This window comes from Sturnus vulgaris, chromosome 1, assembly GCF_052056855.1.
Source record: "Sturnus vulgaris isolate bStuVul1 chromosome 1, bStuVul1.hap1, whole genome shotgun sequence".
NCBI classification, from domain to species: Eukaryota; Metazoa; Chordata; class Aves; order Passeriformes; family Sturnidae; genus Sturnus; species Sturnus vulgaris.
This window is the reverse complement of record NC_142243.1, coordinates 93,004,506-93,030,988: the sequence shown is the minus strand read 5'-3', so window position 1 is coordinate 93,030,988 and position 26,483 is coordinate 93,004,506. Positions and strand designations below refer to the sequence as shown.

At 40.3% G+C, this 26,483-nt stretch overlaps 1 protein-coding gene and 1 long non-coding RNA gene across 4 annotated transcripts; one reads left to right on the top strand and one right to left on the bottom strand.

Annotated features, from left to right (window-relative positions):
- Positions 1–539: 539 nt before the first annotated feature.
- Positions 540–25,249, bottom strand: LOC106855665 (sodium-dependent neutral amino acid transporter B(0)AT3-like). The gene is made up of 12 exons (XM_014880516.2): positions 25,093–25,249; positions 16,212–16,352; positions 14,495–14,632; positions 13,306–13,487; positions 12,800–12,910; positions 7,717–7,829; positions 7,293–7,421; positions 6,517–6,673; positions 5,246–5,450; positions 3,222–3,381; positions 1,809–1,971; positions 540–752 (listed from the first exon to the last, which is right to left on the bottom strand). The coding sequence occupies exons 1-12, from the start codon at positions 25,247–25,249 to the stop codon at positions 540–542; spliced, it is 1,869 nt and encodes a 622-aa protein (XP_014736002.2).
- On the top strand, positions 5,904–14,440 carry LOC148225355 (uncharacterized). Of its 3 annotated transcripts, XR_015806204.1 has the most exons (4): positions 5,904–6,061; positions 7,892–7,980; positions 8,790–11,373; positions 12,036–14,440. It is a non-coding gene; the product is annotated as an uncharacterized LOC148225355 (long non-coding RNA). The 3 variants fall into 3 exon arrangements; XR_015806201.1 differs by having other exon boundaries at positions 7,892–11,373; XR_015806200.1 differs by lacking the exon at positions 5,904–6,061 and having other exon boundaries at positions 6,400–11,373.
- Positions 25,250–26,483: the final 1,234 nt, after the last annotated feature.

Genomic DNA, 26,483 nt, shown 5'->3' with positions numbered 1-26,483 from the left:
TGCACAATTCATTACTCAAATTTACTTAACACATTGTTTTATCTGCTGATGCTTTATATTTGCTTCTTGCAATGCTTGAGAATATGAAAAAATCACAAAATGACTGCTGTTTTACGTGGGTATAGGGATTTACAAAAATTAGAGTGTAGTGGAAAAGAGCAGTCCTTATTCTTAAAGAGTTCCCATTTTGCATCTCTTGGAGCAGGGGGGCAGGGCAGTGAATGAAACTGAAGATGCTTGTGTTCCAGTTTATGTTGTTGATCCTTAGGAACAGATGGGTTTTTTAAAAGTGAAGAAAGACAGAAGCCAGCAGCAATACTTAACAGGCTCTCCAAGTTTAAATTCTGGCTGCAGAGATACATGAAGCTGTGAAATTGGTTGAAATTAAAGGAAACACAAAGGCATTCTTTACAGAGTGTAGTGATTGCTGTGAGCATATGAACTGTGTATACCAGGTTGGTTGGATGATACCAAATGACAGCTAATAATGTCTAACAAAGGCTGTCTTATTTTTGCTGACAGATAGGTACAATGGATATTTATTCTTTTGGATGAGAAAAGTTGATGTTAGCCCCCTGACAGGAGAAGACTTCTGGGGGTACAAAGCTTGGGTCCTTGCTCCTGCGCTTTTTTTTGACCAGGTGGAAGAGCGCAACCAGAGGTAGGCACACGCAAGGAAGGGCAGCCAACAGCACACAAATGGCCTGTACCCAAGGTGGATAAACCTTCTCTTCTTTCATGGGGAAGCCTTCCTGTGGAGATAAAAAAGCAAGCAAATGAAATAATTTGTAGCTACACTTAGATTTTACTATGATTTCTATTTTTATTACGCTGTTTCAGTAAGGATAGTGAAAGTTTTACTCTGTCTGCAGTAGTATTCAGTGGCTGTGTCCTCTGCAAACCCTTCTTGTGGGTCTAGAGACAGCTGTAAATGTTTTACAGTTTCAAAGATGTATAGCTGGAATTGTGACACATTCCTAGTTATATAGGGATTGCCCAAAGTGTTATCAGACCTTCACCCTCTCTTGGTTTATACTATGTTCATTCTTGTATTCAAAGCTTACCTGGTTTCAGCAATTACTGAGCATGTTCTTTGTCAAATAGGGAAGATGTGTATTAGAGATTTTGAGGGAATGATGATTAAGCAATTTCTGCAAGTCTATGACTATGAGTTTTATTTGGAATGATAGATACTTGATGGCATTTGAGGGAGACACTGCTGGTGTGTAATTCTCATAGTTTAAGACCAGAATTGATCTTCAAGCCCCTACACAGGTGTATTTGAGACAGCTTAAAGAAACTGCAATTGATGTGTGACAGGTACATCTAGATCAGATGTTTTCAGCATGGACATGTCTGTTCCTGAATTAGCCACCGCTATTCTCAGACCATTGCCTTCCTGTCTGTCTGTCAAAAGTACACATTCATACATTGACCAGGGCCCCAGTAATACTGGTAGTTCTTGCTGAGAAATGCCTTCATCCCTGATGTCTGTTATGCAGCTCTAAACTCTGCTCAGGCATTTGTTCTACCTCTGGAATGTCTGTGACATGTTTCACTTCAACTTCTGAGCATTACCTACATCCATAAGAAATATGGAGCATGAAATAAGCAGGACACTCAAGAAGAGACACTTGCTAGTATGTGTAACCTCTCTGCACACTGGAGACTTCTCATTTTGAGCACTGTATCACTTCAGGCTATATTACATGGATAAGCAGTAGATAAGAATGATCTTAAAGGACCTGGTAAGGGAGGAAGATAATTGTTCCTTTCATTAGAAGTTCTGAAAATATTTGAGAACATACGTATTTAGGGTTCCAGGCTGTGTAGCTTGGTGGCTTCTGCATCTGGAGAGTAACAAAGGCCACGAAGACAATTAGCAGGAGCAGAGGGCTCATAAACCTCCATGTGATCTGCCAGTAGAGATTGAGTTTTCGTCCGGTCATCCATTCCACATCTTTACTGAACCTTGTAAAAGAAGGCAAGTTTATGATGATGTCAGATCTAGAGTGGTAATAGTTTTCCTTTTTTATAGTTTCCTATAAGTTGGAAAGACAGAGTACAGCACTGTAAATCTTTTCTATTCCACACCATTCTTTAATAACGCACTACTTGCTTGAGTAAATAATAATATCATTCAAGTAGATCTTTATTGATCCATACCAGGGCTGAATGACCAATTTACATTGTCAGTTTAATTACCTGAGTACCTAGTGTAAGGTTTCTAAGCGTAAATAAAATGATGATAATATTGCAGCAGTTCTGCAAACTATTCAGATATTTAAAATAAAAAGATGAAATTGCCAAGGGAACAAACACAGCATGCTAGGAAGAAGTCTCAGTTAACCAGCACCAAATCAAATCAGGTCAGGGCCAATGTTACTGCAACCTGAGCTACATTTATGTCTTACAAGAAAAATAATCCATCTCTTTCCTGTTGCAATCTAAGTCAAGAGTCTCTCTGCATTCTTCAGAGAGAAGTCAAAGTGCAGAAATTTAATTAAAACCTTTGAATAAATTAAAGTATGTTAAGGCACTCACACATAAAGTAAAGATGTAAATTTAAGCTTTAAAATAAGTAAGCAAGTAAATAAGTAAGTTTTAAGTGCTTTTAGTAAATAAAAGGTCTCAAATACTAAAGTAAAAGTGCAAGTTCTAGTAAAGGTTAAAAGGCATAGTCCTAAATACTAATGTTGCCATAGAAGCTCCAAGAACATAATTTTAAATATAATAAAACTATAGTAAAAATGTTGCTTACATTTTTCATATAAAACAAAATGAACCGTGTTTGTATGTAACCTGGCGTACTAAACTAAAATTCTTGTAAGTTAGAAAATAGTAGTTCAAATTTGTGTCTTTATCTTGTTAAGAAGTTCCTATAGAAAAATCCATGTATTAAAAAAAGCTTCACTTTTTCACTTTGCTTTGCCTTTTGCTTTTGTTCCTACTCTCTCGCCACCGTCATCATTGCCCAAAAAAATAGGAGTTGCAGCAATGTCAGCCCTACTAAAATCCTTGAGAGCAGCTTCTACTTCTATTTAAAATTCTATACCAAAACTTAACAAGGACTTTAATGCTTGTAACTCTGCCTTTCAAAACTAATGTGCTTTTACAATAAACAACTTTGTAACAACTATTAACTGCTTAACTTTTTTAAAAAAACAACCACCAAATAATACCTAAAACAACAAAAAATAAACCAACGCTTTCCAACATACCTTTTAATTTTATAGATGTACACAACTCCAATCACTTCAAAGAAAGCGATGACTAGAAGAGGCACTGAGCCTGCATATCTGTCAAAAATGTCAATCCAGTAACTCCCTGAACCCAGTGTAAAACACAGAGCAATGAGGAAGCTAATTAGACATATTATACCTGAAGAAAAAAAGATATCTTTGTTACTGGAGTACTAAACTTGGTAGGTTTATTTTTGTTCTTGTTCTAAGAATTTTTATTCTCCCTCTATGGAGATGCAAGCTGTTTTTTCCTTAGGGGAGCTAATCCCACTTTCCAGACTCAGTTTTCCCATGTGTTGGCCAAGAGCACCACTGTTACAGGAGGATTGCATTCATGTGACTCAGAGCATCCTCCAGTCGTTGGAACTTCCTTCCATCAGACAGCCTGGGCTGTGCTGTGACTCAGTGTTAATTTTTGACTGCTGTAGTGAGTTTCAAGTGCCTCATTTCCATGCAGCAATAAGCTTAAACTGCAGGCAGGTGGCATCTTGGAAGTGTAAGGACTCCCTGGATTTCTGCCCCTATTTCCTCAGAGAGCACAGAGCTACAAATGTGTGTGTCCCTTGTGTTCCAGCATGTATCATTTGGGTTTCAGCATACTTCCGTGCAACTAAGAAAGCAGAGGTTATAAATATTGATGAGATTGGAAAATGAGTGGTTCTTGGTGTTTGATACCCATTCTTCAGTGCTGAGTACAGAAAGAGAAAATGGCCCAAAGGACTCTTACCTCAGTAAAGATGCTCATTGTCTAAAATCTAGGAGAGCCCTCAGGCTTTCTGGATAGCAGCACACGTTGCTACATGTGCACAAAATGCCTGGCTTAGATATTTTATTTAGCTTAGTTTGTTTTCTAGTTTCCATTCAGGCCTTGGAACTGGCCTGTGCACTTCAGCACACTTCTGTACAATTCCCCTTTAGCCAAGATTAGATTTGGGATAATTGAGAGAGAAAGTGGGAAAGAAAGGAGGGAATAAAGGTATTGCTGGACACAGACAATCAGTCTGGGCTACTAATCAGATTGTGTGTCTTGCTAACGTGTTGCTAATTGCTTCTAACTCTGAGATGGCCTTTGGTTCACCTCAGTAAAATGCTGCCTTCAGACTTTATTTTTTAAAAAAAGTTCGCAATTAGAAAATCAATTTTAAAATAATATTGTTAACTCATCAAGTTGGGAATAAATTTGTTTCTACATGAAAAATTGTAAAATTAGATTAGATACAGTTTAGATGCCACAGGAATACTCTACAAAAGGCATGACAGCAATATTTCCTATAAGAATTTAAAAGGGCACATTGCAAAAATATTAGTCCATTTTTTGCAACTGCCATAGATTTTTCTGACCAGTTTCACAGTAGGATCTCAGACTCTCATCAAGTCTGGTTCTTAAGGAGCAGGTCTCATTCAGTTACCATCTCTGGTTAAAAAGATTCCAGTTTTGGTGCCAAAACAGGATCACACACCTTCATTCCTCATTTTTCAAGTGGCAATTTTCTACTCTGACACGTTCACAGTAAATGTGAAACAATCTATAGCAGCATAAACCTGGGTGAAATAGGAGTGAATGACCTCTCTTACAGTGGTAAGTAGTGCAGGTGATTATGGCAGACCAGCTGATGTCACTGAGTGCTTTAAAGTGATTTGTATCTGTGCCAAAGGCTTAAGGGAAGACAAGGCTCCTCCTGACTACTGCAGCAGCTCAGAGTGAACTTGACTCTAGGAACAACAATTTTACAAGCTTTCTCTAAGTGGAACAGCTTGACTTGCAAGCTAAGAAAAAACTGGCGAAGACAATATAATATTGTCACCTGACATCTTCTGCCATAACTGCTACCTCATCTCTCTGCTTATCTTCTGCAAACATAACCCACTGCCCTTACTTACACTGTGGGATTCAGCTAAATTAATACCACAAATTATTAATTCTTCTGTGACATTAATTAAGCAGTTGATATTTTGTGCATCTCTAAGGAAGCCACCTTCTTTGAACAAAGCAAATACCTTACCAGATAATAGCTCCTTCGGTGCTGATTTAGGTATAATATGAAGCTCTAGAAGAGGAGTGAAGACACCCTCAATGTTTCCAAACATCGAAGAAAGTCCCAAGCTGAACAGCATTATGAAAAACAGGATGGCCCAGGCTTGGGAGCCCGGCATGAGGATGATAGCTTGAGTGAAAACGATGAAAGCCAAGCCAGTTCCTGAGACACTCTGCAGAATTCAAAAACAGACAAAAATCCACCCTACAATGTCATTTCTCATGCATAAAGTAATTATAACACACTGCTGTCCTTCTCTGGAGTCAAGGTTGCTGATCAGTCTGTGCCCTCTGTGGCTGCCAGCAGTTGAGAAAATGGGCAGTGCAGAGTTTAATTTTAAATGTTCTACTAACGACATCTAGACAGTCATGGAGCAGAATTTTAGTCTGCAGAGAGATGGGTTCAGGGTAAAGCCAATTAGAGAATTGTAATTGTAATAGCAATTGTTTTGCTAATACCATCTTAAATGAACATACTTCTGCAAAGAAAGATTACCACTCTTAACACCTAGAGAATTGGTGAATCATTGGTCACAAAATCCCCTATAATGGCCAGGGCAGAAAAAACTAATAGGGAAAAAGCCAATTTCAACCAAATTTCTTTTAATTTATCTCTCAAGGACAAGGATATTCAAATCTAAGCATGGAAAAATCTAATGTTGCTATGATTTGGAAGTAAAGTATTTCAAACTGCAAATCAGAAATGGGTGCCATCAGAAGAAGTGAGACAAAAGAAACTGACTTGTACCGTGGCTGGAATGCCGTCCTTGGACTTCTCCATCATGTGAGTAAAATAGCCTGCTTTACCATTATTATGGTATGTTAGGCCTGTCGTGCATTGGCACACACTGACTGTGCCAAACAGGACCCTTAGAGCAAGTGGAATGAGGTAGGACAAGAAAACAGAGAAGAAATGTCTGTGTTTAGTGGTAGGGGAAATGTTTTAGGAGGGTTGGAAAAAAAGGAGAGGAAGAGGACCATGATGTATTTTGGTGGTGAACAGTGTACATTGTAATGGATTTTTTGATACTTCCCTAAATACAGATTTAGGAAATTCCCATTCAGCATCCTTTTTCTGTAATCTTTCATGTTGAAATTTTGATGTTGTAAACTTAATCTGTAACCAGCAGTTTCTGCCCACATTGCAGAACAGAGTACATGTACTTGAAAGAAAAAGAAGATACTGATCCTTCTACATAACTTTGTTTAAGGATTACCTGTTGGAAGCAGTTATGGTACCTGATCAAGAAATTCTTGAAGATCACAGCTTTTCAGTTTGAGTCCAGCAATTTTTTCTGGATATGATGAATTCAAAAAACTAATCCAGGATGTGTAGTTCTGTCGCATGATGCTTTCTTCTGGAAGATCAAATTCATTGATGATATTGATGATGTTCCTGCCAGAGAAGCCAACATATTTACACTTTAATTTAAAAGTTTACAGATGATGTGGCTGGAAATGCTATGCTGTGTATTCAGATGCTACTCCAAAATTGTGTTTACTTTCTGTGCTGCTATTTACAGTATAAAGGAAAATATTAATTGACAGCTTATCTATAAAATAGTAGACAATATTGAGATATTTAATGTTGTCTCAGACAAAAACTCTGAGTAGTTTACGCAGATGCACCCTCTAAAACATTTTTATTTTATCAAGTCTCCAGACCATTTCCACTACTTATGTTTAATAAGTTAGTGAAATAAATTTCTGGAGAAATAGAAAAAGGTAGGGATTTTTACTGCTTCTAATACTAACCTGAGAGTAGGGCGCAAACTTTGATGCACTACTTGAAATAGGTTGTTTTATAATTTGTCTTGCTTCTTACAAATGATCATCCTTTACTCAGTCTCATAGTACTTTATATTTTTACATTAAACTTCCCCATACAGATGCCTTTCCTTTCTAATGAAATTAATTCTCTAGATAAATGTATTTTAAATAACACAATATCACATTGTCTGTTTAGGCACTGAAACCAGTGTAACAGTATAACTTTGAGAACACATCTTTCTCACCTGTCCAAGCAGTCCCAGTAGGCTGTGGTTGCTTTAAACCCCAAAACAGAAAAGACTGGGATGGAAGCGTAGAGGGATGTCATGCTGTTCACAATTGCTACTGTCACAGCATCCTTTTCGCAGTCATTTCTAGAGATAGCATTCAAACAAATGAAGTGCTTTAAAAAGGCAGATTTTTTTTTTATCTGTGATAAAAAATTCAATTCAAGAAATTATATTTCTGCAAACAATTTTTAAAAAATATTCTTTTCTCCCTCTCTCCCTTTCCCTCTTCTGTTAAAAAATCTACTGGGCCTTTTAGAAAGACAGATACTTTTCTAAAGGTCTTTTAGAAAAATTAAGGAAAGCGTTTTGAAAATTTAAAGAGATTGCACAAAGTGCAGCATGAATTCAGCCAGCTAATAAAGGTTGTAGTTCTACTCACTTTGTTGGATTATAGCTCGCAAATGCAATAAGCCCTCCAAAAGCCAAAGAGAGAGAGAAGAAAATCTGTGTAGCTGCATCAAGCCATACACGGGGATTTTTCAAAGTGTTCAGCTGAAATAATTGGAAGAAATGCATGTATTAGGCTTAAATTAAAATTTTGTTTTCTCTTGCAGTTCTCATAGCTCATCTGTTATTTCACTTCTGAAAGTTTGAGCTGTGTTGCCATCTAAATACTATGAAAATGGGAATATGTACTAAGCAGGTCAGTAAAACAGGTGTTTTCACTTTTATAATTGAGGCTACTTAAATGTGTGCAACAGTTATAGGATCTTCTTTATTGTACAGTTTGTCTATCTGATGATAAAAATGTGGTTCTAAATGATAGACACTATGAACACAATAGGGAAAATACATATTTCCTCACTTTCTTTTTTTTAAAATTCACATACTTAAGCTGCAGTTAAAGAACATTGTCTTCCTAAAACTATATAAACAAATACTGAGTCTTCATTGTTTTAAGACAGAAAGTGATTCCATAGCTTTCCAAATTTGCTTTAAAAATAATTTATTAGAAGCAACTAAAAGCACAAGCAGACAAGAAGAGAACAGTTATTAAAAACAGCGTCTGCAATTCAAAATGCTGATAAAACGGCAATAAAAGATAGAAGGTCAGCATAGGAAATACAAGAAAAAAGGAGAAACTGACAATGAAATTTGAATTTTGTTGTAAGGACAGTATGATATAGGAAGGTAAATTAAAAAGCAATGATTGGTGGGTTACAGAGAACATTAAGCAGTTTTAAATAGGTGCACTAAGGAATCTTGACATTGAAATCAATATAAAAGGAAGAGATAAAATATGAGTAATGTGCAAAATGTAAATGTGATCAATGAATAATACTTTCCTGCAGAAACTGCAAAGTGATGTGTTATACCCTACCGTGTGAATTGCTCTCTCATCCATTACCAAGGAGGGGGAATAGAAGAATCTTTTGCTAAGAATGTTTTAAAAGCCAGATAGTTCAAAAGTGATGCTGGGGCTGTAGACTATTTCACTTTGTTTCACAACAGTCTGAGCCAAATCTGCATCCCAGTTATGCAGAGGATGACTTGTGTGTTTTGTGTGTGCCTGTGCTACAAGTGATCCAAGTCCATGACTGGGAACACGTGTAGGAGTGAGAGGTAAGTACACCAAAAGACCCTTCACAGCATTTTGGGTTTTCTCTGATGCTGGCCTGAGCTTGAAGAGCAAGAATAACGGGTCCAGCTCAGTGTGGATGGATTCAGGCAATGCCATTGCTGCAGGTGCTCTCTCCACAGGGAGGCCACTGCTTTCACCACAGCTGAACTGGTGTCACCTTTTGTACAACACAACATAGCAAGCAGATTCGTGGAACCACTGCTGGCTGAAATGCTTCAGCAAAGACAAACCCTTCTGGAGGTTTATTTTGAAGGATCATAGACAAGCCCTCAAAGGCCAGAGTGCTCACTGGCAGGACTTTGTGAAGGTGCAGAAACTTGGCACTCACGTGGCTCTGTGGCCTTCACACTTTGATTAAGGGCTGCCAAGCCAGCTGGTGCTGACAAATGCAACTCCTAAAAGTCTGGCTTTCTTACTGGGAACTTTGGCAAATGAGTCTGGAGATACTTTAGACTGGTGTTAGGTGCAGTGCGTTTATTGACTCCAAAAGATACTAATCAACCCCCAAACTTGAAAAGATAATGGGCAGGCAATCATGCCATGGCAATGTCACTATCTGGTCTTCAGCAAATTATTGAAAGTGTTATTTTATATTTATATGGCATACAGATTTTATAAGCATATCTTCAGAAGAAAGAATGTGCTGATGCCAGAAACGTGGATGAATATATACAATCAGTGTTAATGAATGAACAGGACAGTAAGAAGGAAAGGTAATATAATTGCTCTCTCGTGAGCAGTAAGATGTTTGGATTCTTGAATATGTGAAGCACAGACAGAAACAGAATTTAAAATTTCTGGGATTTCTGTGATGTGTAATTTTGGTGTAAAAGCAGCTAATGGTTTTGTGACTAGAGGATTTGGGGCCTGTGCTGCCTTTTTTTTTTTTTTTTTTTTGGCCATAGTCGCTGCTTGTTAAATAGCTGCTGCATTCTGGGCACAGGCAACACTTGCCCAACCAAGTTCTTGGAATTGTTCATTGCCAGAGAACCTCCAAATATTTACAATCTCTGAAGCACTTTGAAATGTGAAAGGGAATGGAGAAGGAGACTTTTGTATTCCTTAGGTGACACAGGTGTCCCCTGAAGCTGAACCATGCAGACTGTTGGTGATGTATGATGGAATCTCGTTTCTGCTGCCTCTGGTTATTTATTTTTCCAAAAACCTTTCCAAAAGTCTGTTCCAGCTCGTGTGTGGCTTCACCATTGTACAACTTTGCTTTCCACTCAGGTGTCAGTTCAGGATTCTTTTTTGTTTTCTTGGCTGCTTCATTTTCCAAGTAATCAAGAATTTCAAGAAGGTGAGTGAATCATCGGACTTCTCTATGTCTGAAAGTCAATGAGAAGAAGTAGTCATTATTTTTTCTGAAATATATGGTGGAAAGTGTGTCAGATGACAAAAACTGATTATGTATTTTTGTATGGAAATAAAAACACAGCCTCACATAATTAAAATCCATATGCATGCTTTTATTATTTGTGATACTTACTAACAAGAACTAAAATACAAACCTGGAAAGTGAATAAACTTTAAAAATTGTGGTTTAGAAAAACAATTAAATTCAGTTGGGTGATGATGTTGAAACTAGGTAAGATGGGACTTTTTGTGCTAGGTATTACTTTCACAGACTTCAGAAACAACACTGAGATAATGGATGTAGCAGCTTTTACACAGAAACTACAATTTCTGCTGCACTGTAAAGTTGGAAAGAAGTTGCAAACTATTGCCTCCAGTCAGGGAAGAATGTCAAGAAGGTTGATTTTATTTATTTTAAAATCAAGCTGAAATAGACAGTAGGTGATTTAATTCTTACTTTATTTTGATAAAATTTCTTCCGCAAAAAGACAGGAGAAGAAGAAGAAAACAGCACACATTTAAGAAATATACTTTACAGTTTTTTTAGCTGATGTGGCCTGAGTGGGCCCAGTAAATCTCTGCTAAAGAACCTAACAGCCCTCCTGTGCAATTCACTTTGGGACATCCCCTGTGGAGAAGTGTAAAAGAAAAACCGGTGTTTGTCCACAGCGGGGGTGGGAATAGTCCGACAGCAAAGGCAGTACTGGTACTGTGGGATAAGGGGACAAAGAGAGAAGGGCAATGTTGAGGGTGTGTGCTTACTGTCCTTTTGAAGTCCTTGAAGTGCCACAACCCTGTGTAGCAATTGGTAGGTTAGTTTAACAAAGCCATCTGTCTTACACTAACAGTCTATGCAGGTATCACTTACCAGGCTGTTGCATCAGCTTTTCCACATCTGTAGATAAGAACATCACTAAAATCATCTTCAGGTGACTTTTCAAGGATGTCCTCAGGATCTGCTTCCTCAGACCAGCTAACCATCAGCTGCAGATGGACTGCAGGTGGATTTTCATTCTGACTTCTGTTGCCAGTGTAGAAATTCATCCAGCTCTTTACAATGATCTGCTCCTCCTCAGCACTGCAATGCCTCCAAGCTTTGTGAGTACACACAAATCTAGTGTTCTGCATTTAGTTCAGGATCTTTGCAAACTAAAACCCCAAAATGCCTGAGCTCTTCCAAAAAAACCTGACAGCCCAGCAGAGACCAAACGATGACAGGCCAAGGCGTGTTTTGTTTGTGTTGTTGAAGCTGCTTTCTTCCCTAAGGCATTGCACCAAGCTTTTATAGTCCTGTCTGAGCCCTATGTCCTGATCTTGTGTAAAAACCAAGCTTGTCCTGGAGCTCTGACAGCATTTAGATGGGTGTCTGTGCCACTGGGCTTGTAGAAGGAGGGATAAAAGGAAGGGTGTCTCATCCGAGCTTTCTCTTGCTCTTGTCCCTTTCCAACCTGGCATGTAAAGTATCTCTGAGCTTCTTAGCTTATGTTTTCCTTAATGTCTGTGTTCTTGTTGTAGGAAAGGAAAGGAAAGGAAAGGAAAGGAAAGGAAAGGAAAGGAAAGGAAAGGAAAGGAAAGGAAAGGAAAGGAAAGGAAAGGAAAGGAAAGGAAAGGAAAGGAAAGGAAAGGAAAGGAAAGGAAAGGAAAGGAAAGGAAAGGAAAGGAAAGGAAAGGAAAGGAAAGGAAAGGAAAGGAAAGGAAAGGAAAGGAAAGGAAAGGAAAGGAAAGGAAAGGAAAGGAAAGGAAAGGAAAGGAAAGGAAAGGAAAGGAAAGGAAAAACCCAGTGCTCCTGTGTTTGAAGCACTGCTGTGGCTGCAGAGGCAGCGGATGCTCAAGAATGTGTCAGTAAGTGCTGCTTTTCCTCCTCTATACCCACCACTTCATGGAGCTTTTTAGCCATGAAGGCAGAATTGTGAGGAGCCTACAGTGGATAGCAACCTCTTAGTGGGACACTTTGACTTTGCATTTGGGAATGCTGCCAAGGACAATGTAGAAAAGGTACTTCTGAAATGGCCAGTGTGTGGAGGGATCTGGAACTCCTGTCCATATGAGAAGTTTAGAAAAACGGGAGAGGGGCTGTTCTCCAGGAGTTCTGAAGAGCTATGAAGAAACAGGGGCAGGAGAAAATTACTTTCACCCTTCCAAAAAAATCACTACAGTGTAATTCCTCAGTCATTCTCTTTGTGAATTCTTAAAAGATTAAATCTGTGTAAATTCTGTAGCAGTGGCAAGGAAATTCCATCTTTCTCATGTACTTGTGAAGTACAACAGTTTCATACATATGAGGCACCCATAACGTTCTTAAACTTAATTTTCCAGTATTTTCTAATACGCTTACTACTGAACTGTTAAATTTTCTGCTGCTTCTTTTCTTGTGAAAATGTATTAAAATACTTAAGTCGCTTCATCTCAGAAAAAGAGCTTAGCTGAGCTCTTTGATAGACATCTAAACCAGGAGTTGTTGGAAAATGGGTATTCAGTATGAAATCTGAGGGGAAGTAAAAGGAAAAATACTACTAATACTTACATTAGGGGTGAAGAGGTAAATCAGACCTTCAGTGGCTCCTGGTAGAGTGAGTCCTTGAATAAGGAATATAGTCAGGACCAGATATGGAAATATTGCTGTTACATAAATTGCCTAAAGTAAGGAAGTCAGAAGATAGACAGTTACTGGCAGTGAGTTCAATAAACCTTATTTAAATTATTGCAACATACAATCATAATGATATTAGATTAGACAGCTACAGATGAATATGGGCATCTTTCAAATAAGCAGGGTGTAGTTTAGGAGAATATATTTGTAACAAAATGGCTCTTAAAACAGTGTGAGGGAAGGCTGGTAGGGCAGAAATGGAAAAGGAGAGAAGCATCATTTTAAGCCACTTGTACTGCTGTTCTCAGTTTGCTGGACAAGGAGCACACTGAATGGTGCCAGTGTGGTAAATGGGGAAGGCTTTCCTAGTGGTAAAAACTCAGTGTCTGGAGGGCAAGATTTCAAACTGTGGGATAATCACTTCTCTGCCCTTTCCATACCTTCCCTGTGGTTTCAATTCCTCGGATGGTGCACAGATAGACAATTGCCCAGCAAGCTGCTAAGCACAAAATGAGCCACCACTGTAACCTGCCACTCTCAGCAATATCGGGTGTTATGTTTAAAGTTTTCCTGTACCAAAAATAATTTACTGCGGTGCTTTCATAACATTCTTCATTGAAACCTGGGGAAAAAAAAAAGTGGCAAGCATTAGAATAAGCTATGGGCTTCAAAATCAAATACAGAGATGGACTTTCTGTACTCTCTGTAATGTGCGGCAAGACAAACTCTCACAGCAGGGTGAGACTATGAGACTTCCATAAGACCTTCACCAGAACATCACCAGCATTTTATACAGGGGATAATTTCCTAATTAGAAACAATGTTGTACTCCGTGCAAGGTAAAATCTAAACTAATTGTAGTGAAAACCATTACATTTTTTTAGCTGTAGAGCTACAAGTTGGTGGAGCCATAACAAACTTCAGGCACCTGAGGATATGTCTAAGTCCAGGCTCTGCAGGTATGTCATGGCCCTGTGGTGGGGAAAGACCCTGGCCTCTTTGGTTTGAGTTTCCAGGACTTCTGAGAAGAGGAACCTCAGGCATTCACATGAAGGGGAATGGGCATGCCCCTGCCAGGCTCTGTGCCTGAAGAAAAGGGAATTGGGAACATGGTGTACACCACAACCTGTGATGTATTTGTCTTCCTACTCTAGAACAGTCCCAAGGCCTCCAAAAGAAAGTTTAATTCCTCTATGTTTTGTCTTTTTTCTCAGCCTTTTACTCAGGTGATATTTCTTGCTGTGCTCTGGAACTTGTTCTCTCTCATGCCCTGAGGAAAAACGGGAAGCTGAAAAATAGTTTAAAAAACCTGAGAGCATTCTTCCTTATCTTGCTAATGTACACTGTCTCTCTTTAATCTTAGTAAAAGTTTTGCAATGGATAACAGGACTTGTTCTTTATTTTGTTTCCCATTTTAAAGTCAAACAAAAGGACTCATGGACTTTCTGGCTATTTTTCCTGTAAGGATGATGAATTGAGTAGGCTAGCATGACTCTTGTACCGTTTTAACAGGAAATCAACCAGAACTTGTGCACAACTCATGGCCAAATAAAGTGTGGTTTCTTAATAAGCCCAGTCTGATGTTTGTGATCCTTCTTTTGCTAGCAGTGCTCATGGAGGTGTACTTACCTGTTCTGTTCTCATTTAGAGGACAAACACTCCAAGGAAGAGGTTCTTGGAAGGAGTTTATGAAATACCACATCACCCAAGTTAAAACAGTGTTGTAGTATAAGCTCACCAGAACCGACACCATCCACGAACCAACTCCTGCAGAAAGCCCAAGATCTTACTTTAGAAAAGCTTTGGGAAAAGTTATTAGTCAGTCACAGCACTAGCTCTTAGAAGCTTGCATTTCCTATTTTTTCAAGATTTTCTTCTCCATCCCACCAACCCCATGCTGAGATTTTTCCCATGAAAGATGGGCATTTGTGTCCTCAGTAGCTAAACACTTGTGCACAGTCCCCTGGATCACCAGCTGTGCTCTAGGAATGCTGAGACTCTCTACTTACAAAGAAGGTTAGAGTTGAAATGTTTGCTCTAGTATGTAATCCATTGTTTTCTACAGTACTGGACAATTGTAATAGCAGAGATAGCAGAGAGCAAAAGAGACCAAAGTTTTATAGTGTGCTGTAGCTGCATGAGGCCACTCTTGTCCCAGCACATGTGCCCTAACCTGGTAACTGTTTTACTCCTGTGATGAGGAAGGAAGAATATCAACACCACAGCTTCTGCTTGCTTGCATTTTTGCAAAGGTGAGTATGAACATGCCTGATTGTAGGAGGTGGGTTTAGCTGGAAGCACCACCTGCTGCTTGGTATTTCTTCCTTGTTGCCCTCCGGCCCTCAGATGACACCTCTTACCCACCCCTTCTCCTCCCACACAGGCCCACAGGCAGGGCTGTCAGTGCCAAGCCCATTTCAGGCACCTGCTTAAAGCAGGTCATGATGCAGCAGGGCTGGCTGAAGCATCCAGGCACTGCCCCTTGCCCTGCAGGCACAAGGGTGTTTATTATCTCCAATACCCAGTGGAGTCAATGCCTTAACCTCCTCATGGTGGCTGTTCTGCATCACTTTTTGCAGCCTAGCAATGGACGCAGAGCACCAGATGTGTGTTTTCATATATTCAAGAAATAAAAAAGAATTGGCACACTAGTCAGATGCACACTACCATGTGGACTGTCCCTGGTGCTGAGCTATGTTGATAAAATCCCTTCAGTAGCCCCACCCTCTTGTGGAGGGGAGCCTTCCCATGTGCTTGGGACTCATTAGGAGGTACCAGGATCCTTGATTTCATATCTTCCTGTCCTTCCTCAAGTCTGACTACTCATGGACAGAAGACTGGGTCCTGGAGGGGCTATGAGGGAGGACTGTGGGCAGGCAGCTCTTGTTGAGCACCAGGTTATGGGTGGAATGGGGCAGCATTGAATAGCAGAGCCCATGTTCATTATGCTTCCCACAGCAAAGGTTATTAGGTTTGCATTTTAGACTCCAAAATGAGCCTAAAATGTGCCTGGAGTAACACCTGGTGAGAACAATACAGAATTACAGAATCACAGAATGGTTTGGGTTGGAAGGAACATTACAAGATCATCTAGTGCCACCCCCCTGCCATGGACAGGGACATTTCAACTAGACCAGGTTTCTCAGAAACCCATTCAACATGGCCTTGAATGTTTCCAGGGAAACCACCCCTCTACATCTCACCACCCTCTCTGCAAAGTATTTATTTTTAATCCTAATGCTCATTTCTTTTTATATCCTAAAAAGCATGAGGCACAGGTCTGTAGGAAGTGAGTGCTGGGTAGGATCTGTCTGCAGTCTCTTGAGCTGGCACTGAAGAGACATACCAACTCCTCCAAGGTAAGGAGAGATGGTGTTCCAGGCTCCAACGCTGCCTTTCCTCAGGTACTGGCCTAGGGCCAGCTCGAGATGTAGCAGTGGGATTCCTTCGAAGAGAAGAGCAATGAAGTATGGGATCAGGAAAGCCCCTGAAAAGACATTTAAGTGTGATTAAGCCACACGATTATCTGCATCTCACTGAAATTATGGTTTGTAATTAATTTGCTTTATGAGCCTAACAAAGTCCTTGTAGGATGTGTTGGGAGAGGGATCATTGCTAGGGGTACCTACCAAGTAACATCAGTTGTTGGTAATTTTGGTAGTGAAGATGGAGGGACAGGGAGACTTAGTGCTGCAGGACACTTCCCTCAGGCATTGCTACAGCCCATTATAAGCAGCCTCATATTTCATTCATTTCCCTTTCTTTTAAGCATCTTTTGTCCCCTTTCTCATAAAGCACAAGGGTTTGCCTATCCCCTATACCATCTGTTTTCCCTTCAGTGCGTTGCCTCGTTTCTTTTCTTAAAGTTCTCAGGGCTGTGCTCCTCCATCCTGCACTGGAAAAGTAGAATTATGTGCTGTACACCCCCAAGAGACCAGGTTATTTTATTGCATGATGCTCTGCTCAGACCAAAAGCCTCTAATGAAAAACTGAAAGCAAGGCTGAACTTGTTCTCTGAGATGTGTGAGCCATGAAACTTCATTTCCTCCCAGTTTGTATCCTTTACCTGTTTTCTGTTTTCCTCACAACATCTCCCTTGGGCCAGAAGCAGGGTGTCCTCTTGGTTGCCTCTGGGAAGGGACCAGTCCTACCAAGGGATCAGCCTGGCTGATTCCTGCTAATCTGTGTGCAATGCCTCACTCCCCCACCTTCCCAGAACAGGGACACATGTTTAGGTCTTCTTTCTTTTGCACCGATGCTGATTTTCGAGAGATCAGAATTTTCACCAGTATGTTTGTACCACCTGCCCAAATGTCCCATTAAATTGAAATAGATTTATGTTTATTGCCATGACCAACAACCACTGTGACCACAAAGCCTCTTTTCTTCAGGGAAACAAAGACAGGAATCCTGCCTCAGCCACCTACCAATCCTCCTAGAAATGTGAACAGATTCTGTGCTCCTCATAGTTTGTCAATAAACCTGTGCTTCGTTCTACCATTTCTGCTTTGCCTCTAGACCTCATATGTGGATCTGCTCAGCTCTGCTCTTCCAGCTCTAGAAACTTTTTTATGAGAGAGGTGAGGGAATGCACGAGGATTTCTGGTCTCCACCTGGGATGGCGCCTGGGTTCTGCAATCACTGGCTGTTTAGAAAGGCTGGGCAGATAAAATCTAATCTCTTGAGCTAGTATTGTCTTGCAATAACTTTGCTACCTCTTGCTAAGTGCTGCAATGAATACATACAACACCCAGAGAAGGTGTGTTGTTGGATGATTTAGCCTTTTATCAAGTAATGCACAGGAACAATCACAAAGCTCTTCTCAGCAAAGAACTGTTTGTAAACAGCCAAACTTGGAAATAAATGTCTCACCTTAACATCTCTATTCTTAAAACGCTTCTAACTGAGAAGCACATTTGAAAAAGGAACTTCACAGTTCTTTCCCGGCATGTTAAATCCTCATTTTGAGGTCCCTTCCAGAAGAACCCAATAACCTCTTGCCATGCTCAGTCCTGTAGTCTGTTTCAAACCTGCTGCAGTACATCTGAGCATTCAAACCACCACACATGTGAGGGTGCCAGCCCAGTCTGATGCCTTGGACTGTCTCCTGGGAAGAGCAAAATATTGAGACAAGTGACCAGAGCACTGCAGTATGGAGCACTCCATCCATCTGCCAGGCCCTCCACACGCTCTGGGCAGCAGCTGTTTCTCTGTGATCCACGCTGAGCCCTCACTAGCAGAGCACTCCATAAGAGACCAGGCTATCTCCCGTATCATATCTCCTGGGAAATAACTGCGTAATAATTAGTGCAAGCTGTTATCTCTCTCCCTTTTTCTGTTTGCTTGTTGAACCACTGGCAGCAGAGCGTGTTTAGACATTCTGCTGATAAAAGCGTGTTTACTTTGTGCTGGCTTGTGTGTATCTCCAGGCATATTTACAGCACGGCAAAACATAATGTCACACTTGGAAAAAAGAATACTGGTTTTCCATGAGAATGATATAAAATAATCTGCTATCTGCAACTATGAAAATATGGCAAAAGAATGGGTTAACAAGAAATAGTTTATGAAGCTAATCTTTCTCACACCTAATTCAAAAAAATGCCTTGTAATGTAAAATAAGTTTTTAGTTGTTCATTCCTTTGCATTACAATATTTTTAGGCAAAAAGAAAAGAGGAAAAGAATAGACAGTCTGCTGAAGCACTTGAAGCTTACTTTTTTCCACAATAAAATCCCCCACCTATAGAGAAACATGGAGAAACATTAACAGTAAGCTGTCAGATACAGAATAGTGAGTAGGAACCCTCTAGCACTGTATAGTCAAGGGCTCTGATTAATGATAGAGGAGGATGTGCCAAAAGGCCAAAAATAAGTACCTTTAAAAAAAAAAATGCCATGAGAAATCTAACCATGGAGAAAGCAAGCAGAAAATCCAAGCAGCAGAGAACCTAAGATATAGCAGGTATCACAAACCAGAGCATTCAAACACAAGCACAACAAAAACTCAGCAGAACCCATAGGATGTTAAGCACAGGCACAGCAAAACTCTGTAGATTTGGCTTCCATGGGGCATGGAAAAGGAAACTTTAGCAGAAAGAAATCATAAAGCACAAATAACAAATTATCTTTTATCTGTACATTCTACAAAAAAAAAAAAAAAAAAAAAAAAAAAAAAAGGTTTTAGAGGTTTTCTTTCCTCTAGAAAAGTGAAAAAGGGAAATGACAGTGGTGAAGCCTTTTAAAGTACTTTAAAATCCTGGAGAAATGCCTATAAAAATCAAACGTATTGCCAAAGCATGATTTAGTTGCATTCCTGGGGTGTGACTTAGGAAAATTTTAGTCTACAACATTCCTTCTGTCAGAAAGACACTGAAGATTCATGAAGATTCATGAAGTATCTATCCTGCAAGTAGATACATGGTACTAAAAGAAGGTCAAGGCAAAAAAACCACAAAACTCTCCAAAACTTACATGAGTTAAAGGTTGTTTTGGAAGGAATCCTGCACAAGGATATCACAAAGCTATGGAGCAATCTCTGTGCACATGAGAAGGCACAGAAGGCCTCCAAAAGCTTTTTCAAATCAGGCTATCAACAGCTGCAACTACTGCACTACTGGTGAGCTGGTGTCATGAACAGGAGTCCCAGGTGAGGAGGAGCACCAGTGTGCTGGGGCTTGCTGAAGAGCCATTCATTCTTCAGCTGAAGATTGCTGAAGACCCATTGGGGAGGAGAAAGCTCCACAGCCGTAGCAGCAGGAGAGAAAGGAGCAGGTGCACTCAGGATACACAGAGGGTTTTCAAAACCTGACCCCTCGATTGCAATGCACGGGCAAGTCAGGTCAGAATAGCAACTGCCCAACCATATCCAGCAAAATGACACTTGAAGGGCACAACCTGTGTTCTGTCACCTGCACGTGACAGTCTGGGTGGGAAGGGCATGAACCACTGGGCAGCCTGGGGAGAGCTGCCAGGGCTCCATGGGACAGGGAGACCCGCAGGCTCTGGAAAGAGCGCAGTCTAAAGTCAGTTCTCAGCGACCAGCAAAGCAGTGAAATTCAGAGTGAAGCAACCAAATTGGGTTTGTCACTTGGAAAGGGAGACCAACAGGCCACACTAATGGGAATGTAAAGCAGTTTGAAGTATCAGCCAGGCAACCTCCTAATCTACGTGTACCGAGACCAGCAGAAATTGATGCGCTTCAGTGAGAAGCAGAGAAGAAGACCCAGTAGGTTTTCTTGATATTGGGATACTTAGACTTCCTAAATGGTGGAGAAAAACTTGGAAGGACTGATCCATGTGTTCAGTCTTGCATCTTACCAGTGCCTGTGGATCAGCTAGCAGAAGAAAAGCAAGTGACTTGATGATTTGAAGACACAACAGCATTTGAACGGCTGGAACATGAATAATACTTTTCCTTCAGATAGAGATTTAGGAGTAGAAAAAATAATTATAATAAAGACTGAAATGACCTAGAAAGTGGCAAAACAGTAATTTTGAAATTAGGAAATGTATCTGTAGAGTCTGAAAAATTCAGAAAGCGCATCTTAATGTGATAAAATGCAGCAAACATTTGGAGATCCACTTCATCAGATCTGTTGGTGCCTAGGAGGAATGGTGATGGGTGCACTTTTCCAAAAGACTAAGAACTTAATGGCAAGATACCTGTGATAATTTATACAATTTTATGCAATAGGTGGGAACTAGTTGTTCAAATACAGAGAAAAAGATATTAGCTATTGAGAGGGGATTTTCAAACCTGTCCACTCTCTCCACGGCAGTTCAGCTAAGTAGTGTGGTATAGCTAACACAGCAAGGAATTACATCGAGACATCAGATAGGAAAAAAAAGCAACTAAATCACACTCAACCCTCTAGAAAATAGCACTTCATGACCTCTTTTATGTCTTCTGCACATGCCTCAATCCAGATGAAAAGTATGAGCTACTGAGCATTGTATTTATGCAGCACGCTTATGGTGGCACTGACATTGCCTTGCAGGCCACATTACACATCTTACTGACTGGAACTTGGCAGGGTTGAATTTCCCAGGTAAATGACTGTATCTCCTTGAGCAACAGTGAGGGAGCTAAGGCCATGTCCAGAAAACCAAAGGAGCAATGGCCATTTTAAATGAAGGTGGGTAATACCTGCAAATAATTCATAAAATAAGCTTGGTGAACTCCCCTGTGAAATGTGAAGGATGCAAGCAGGCAGCTTTCAAATACAAGCATGCAACAATCTGAGATGTAAAAAGCAATCAAATATAACAAATTATGAAAGGATTGATTCCACATGTCACAGCTTTTCACCAAGGGCTTAAGCAGGACACAGCAACAAACCAGAAAATGAAGTTTGTTACTTGCTGTAACCCAATTTTTCTGTCAGCGAGAGAACAGTTCTGATCTTCCCAACATACTGTGTTTGTTTGGGTTGGTTTAGGTTTTTTGTTGTTTTGGTTTTGTTGTTTTTTTTTTTTTTTTTACAGTATCTTCCAGCTATACAATTAGGTTTTGTTTTCCTTTTGAGGACACAGTGAACCAGGCATTTCACAGCACGCTGTAGTTCAAATTTGAGCAAAAGGTCAAGTAAGCCATGAGTTATGAAAGTCTGTAAATGGTTGTCCCAGAAGTAAACCATTCTCCCTTTGTAGCATGACTGTAGTGTTTATGTGTATTTATTTTCCTAGAAAGAAACTGTATTTTATATTAAAGATATTTTTCAGCGACTTTATAGGCTCAGGCACTATACAGATTTTTAATACCCATGGGTTAAGCAAGCATGTACATATATATATTTATACACTAGCTATATCAAAAGTAAACCACTGCAATCAGTTCTAGCTAGAAGTGGGTTGGTTTTTTTAAGTATACTCAGATGACTCTGTGTGTACACATGTAGATGTGTGACTTGTTAGTGTCTCTGTTTCAAGTGACAAACTCTGTACTGGGCAATTTAGAGACTTCTTTTAAATCTCAGTTGCCTGGGAACATTTGTGTTTGTCTCCACCAACTGTGGCAAACAACCTTCATACCCATTAGCCATGAAAAGTAAATAACTAACTTAACTCAGGCAATAAATCCAAATAATCAGTAACGGCAGCAGGTGATAAATGTCAGCAGAACTGACATTATATTAGATCCGAGTTACTGAGTAACACTAATGTGCAATGAATCAGGGCCAGAGGTCTGATGGGAACAGCTGACACGAGACAAATGTACAAGCACTTGTTTTCATCTCTTGTTTTGGAAAAGATGCAGAAACGAGGATATCACCTGAACCAGCTGTAAAACTACCCTGGAAGCCACTCAGCCTTCAAGCATGTCCATGCAATATCCATACCTGGTTTCTCCATGCTTGTGATTGTGGCTGTGGGCAGAAAGCCATGGCACCTCTCAGGGCTCCCAGTTGAACACAGTGCTGCTGGTCTCTCCCATGTGCACATCTTCACAGGCACACATACAGGATTTATGCTCCAGTACCCCTGAAAATCTATTGGGCTTTTGCACCTGAGTTGTTTGCTTTCAAAAATGCAAGCCCAAACCATGCCACTGCTTTAAATTAACAGAAGAAAAATGCAGCTACCTTACACAAAGATGTAAATGCAAGAGCTCTGTCTTCTCAGTGATCTTCATAACTCACTCAACTTTTCCAATGCCAGCTTTCTAGGATAAATTATTCACAAACTGCAGTGCACTCTGTAACAGAGTCCATCCTGCTGCTGAGCTCTTCGAGCCCTGTATTGAACCCCAGTGACCAAACACTGGCTACCCATCCACACATTGACCTTAATTCACCACTGTCTTGTGCCACTGTTGGTGGTGATGCAAAGGAGCTGTTTACCATTACTGAGTCTGGTGGCTATTTTAAGCTGGTTTTTCACTGGCAGCATTACTACTCAGGGAGCAAAAGGAGCAACTCAGCCCTTGCCCCTGCAGCATTTTCCTGTTTTTACTCTCTTTAAACCTGCTGTCCCCCTGTCTTTTTTGTCCCTAGAAGTTCCTGTGGGAAATAGTGGAGTTCTGGAGCTGGATACACAAGCAAGCAGACTTTCTGAGCACCGTTAAGTCCATAAGACAAGTGACCTCCTTGCAGTCACTTCTCTTGGGGCACTGAGGTGTGTAGGGCAGGGATGCAGGGGATCCCAGAAGGGAGGATGGAGGGGAGAATTCAAACCTCAGGAGCAGAGGAGCATTGTTTTCTTCTGAAGTGAGGCTGGGATCTGAAGATGTTGAAGCACCACTGGCCACAGTTGGCCATGGAGAAGCAACAACTGGTGCTTCATAGGAAAGCGTGAGAGCCTTTTTATGGCCAGCAGAACAGTATTTCATCTTAATCCCGATTTTGCATAAATTTTGTGCAGCCTCTTGCAGCTGGTGGCTCCAGAAGCTGCTCTGTGCAATGAAATGTGTGGAGGAGCTGCATCTTGCTATGGCCCTGCCTGGGATTTTCAAACTTTCCACTGAACATCACTACATTACAAAAACATCACATTATGTTTGCTTTATTATGTTATTTGTTAATCCTAAATTCTTTTCCGCTTGCTTTCCAAGATAGAAAGGCCACCTGAGATGCTGTAGAGGATTTGACCTACAGCTCCTGCTTCATAAGAATATTTTCCTTGCAGGTTTCATGCCACATCTGCTGTGAGGATGTCTCTCTAAAGATGTACATCATGTCTCATTAATGCCAGTATCATTAACTGAATCGACAGGGTTTTTTTCCAGTAATTCCCATGGACAAAGATAGAGAAACAGTGTGCACTCCTGGCTTTCTAGCCACCCAGTGTTGGTACTTTTCTGTGAGAGTTTCACTGGGTGTCATATTTTTAAAATAAATGATGGAAATCATGAAGTGTCCTGGGAGGAATCTAAATGGCTGCTTCTTGTCTTTTTTTATTTCTATTTGTGTGACTGTAACTCTCAGCTGTTGCATATTCAGCCTTAAAAAGCTCCTTGCTACCAAAATAACTTACATTTTCTTGTTTATAGGCTATGATAAACATACTCTTTAATTTTCAACTTCACGACCTACATAGATTGAATTAAGTTGTTTCTCGTCCCAGAAGTTTTCTAACCTTTGAATAATTGCTGGGGCTTTTCTGCATTTTGTCTAATTTTTAAAGTTGACTTTGAAAAGTGGACTTTCAGAAAAAGTCAGAGATTCAGGAGCTGTCTTACTATACGCAGCAATATCTCTACCTACTTCCTAGTGTTCTTCTTACATCTCCCAAGGTTCTTTCTCTTGATAAATCTGCTATAACTCATTCATCGAGCCACTTACTATAGTCCCTAAGTGGCTACTTCTCTCTGAAACACTTTCCATTACAGGCTACATCCATTCTTGGTTCCTTGTTTGATTGAAATACGTGTAGTTCATCGAGTAATACTTCAGTAAAGTAAACTTGGGTGTGCTAATATTTTCTGTCATTTCACAGTTTCTCCAGGTGTGAATTTTTGGTTTCTCCAATTAATTGAAAGATAACAAATAATACTGGGCTGAAACAATTTGCTCACTCTTCTTTAGACAGCTTACCGTGGCAGATTTCAAAAGCTTCTGTGAATGGTGAGTTACCAAGTACTCTTTTCAGATCCATTTATATTTACCAAATTGTCTGCTTCTAAAGCAATTATTTGTGGAGCTGGTGCCCAGAGACAGGCTTAGGCAGCTGTCCACGACACCTGGCAGGCTCCTGTTGCTGCTCCATCAGCTGAGCATTTTAAACAGCCTCACAGACAACCTAAAGCACAATTTAGTTTTGTGCAGGGGCAATTCCAGATGATGAGGTAGCTCCTAAGAGCACCAGAGGAGGGTGGGGAATGACTCACTCACCATCCCAAAGGGAAGTTCAGTGGCCATTTGTCTAGGGGCCAGCTCCCTCAGGAGCTTCCCAGGACTTCTCATTTCTCCTTAGGGTAGCCAGCTACAGGTTCAGTTTCCTGCTTCCTTTGGGACTGTAATAGCAGTATAAAAACTTTAACATGGATTTGTTCTATCATCAGTCTGGTCAGCACCATTCTGGTCTTCCTAAAGTAATGTATCATTTTATAATTAAATATACTTCTAAAGAAAGAGCTAAATAACTGATGCAAAACAGTTATGACAATTAGTGTTTTTAAGAAAAGGATATAACTGATACAAATTATGCAATTTCCATGCCTATCAGAAGTTAGCACAGTTGTATGAGAATTGCAGTTCAGTATTTTGGCAAAGCCCTGTTCCAATCTTACCGCCTCCATGTATCTGACACAGGTATGGAAATCGCCACACGTTCCCCAGGCCAACAGCAAATCCAATACAGCTTAGGATGTACTGGAACTTATTGTCCCACTTGGGTCTGCCATCTTCTTTAGGGATTTCAGGTGCTGCTGATAAATCTTTTGACATTTTAATGAAATATCCGTGGCTCCTTAGCCTCTATCCCTAAAAATGGGAAGATGCTTCAAAACCTGTCTCTCCTACAGGTTTTATGCAGGGTGACAGAAGGATCTTGGAAGAGAGGTGGAGCTTTCTTTTCATCTGATGCAAAGGGTCGTGTCATTGCCAAGGCTGGAGTTTAAAGACAAAACCAGGAATTATTATTATATAGAGAGTTACCACTCTTGCTTTTTTTGCAGCTCCTTCTATAGTTAGACAGCTTGGGAATATGTTGTTAATGGGTAACTCAGGATCAAGCAAGTTTTTATTTTCTGTTCTCCTTATGTTCTCAGACTCTGTCAGAGAAGTGTGACGCTGAATATAGTTAAAAAGAAACCTTTGCAGCAGACTAATTAAAATTGCAAAATACCTGTAGAAATCTGTGAATAAAATGTTGGCATTTCATTTCTTAGTTTATTAATAGAAGCAAATAAATGAAGGAATCTTTTCCAAGTGCAAAAAGTCAATTAGGAAAAAAAGCCAAGAAAAATTAGAACTTGTATGTTCAGACATTAGAATTTGGTCCATTTTCACAAGAGTTGCTAGAAGTTAATGACTTCTCACCTGTAAATGAATCCCCAGTGACTATTTTTATTATTCATTAAATAGTTACTGATGAATGCAAGAGCTAAATGCTTTCCTTCAACTGAAAGTATGTGACAATATTTTTCTGTTTTCTTTCAGTCATACCAGAGTTTTGCTGGTGTGCATGCCAAATCAGCTCACTCCACACTGAGCAGAGCAGCCAGTCATCTTGCTTGCTTCAGTAAATCAACAGTTTCTGGCTGGATTCCTCTCTCTAAAGGGGAAGAGTTTCTAAGTGAAGGTGAATTGTTTTCCCCAAAATAAAAGCCCTGCTCAGCAGCTAAGCACACAAATGTGATCAGGTTGCAGATCATCCAACCAGAAGCCAGTTTCAGATCAAGGCTACACGACTCTCCCCAGGCTGTCACAGCTCATCTGCTTGCACCTCTGCAAATATCCAGACTCACAGATGGAGCAACTCAACTTCCCAGTGTCTTATGGGGGTTGTCTCAAAGGGCACACACGAGCTGGACACACGAGGTAGTTTGGCAGCACTTGCACAACATCAGTGGTACCAGGGCACAACCACCATCACCTCTTCCCCTGCTGCTCTTCTGAGCAGGAGATGCCTTGGGCTGGGCTTGGGCCCTTCCAGCAACACCCTGAATCCCACACCTGG

What these genes read in the sequence shown, in the direction of transcription:
- LOC106855665 (XM_014880516.2), bottom strand. Translation starts at nt 25,249, where the DNA reads ATGTCAAAAGATTTATCAGCAGCACCTGAAATCCCTAAAGAAGATGGC. An exon ending in TCTAAATGAGAACAGAACAG is followed by an intron (nt 13,488 to 14,494) that starts GTAAGTACACCT and finishes TTTTTTCCCCAG; the next exon opens with GTTTCAATGAAGAATGTTAT. An exon ending in TTTACCTCTTCACCCCTAAT is followed by an intron (nt 7,830 to 12,799) that starts GTAAGTATTAGT and finishes CAATTATTTCAG; the next exon opens with CTGAACACTTTGAAAAATCC.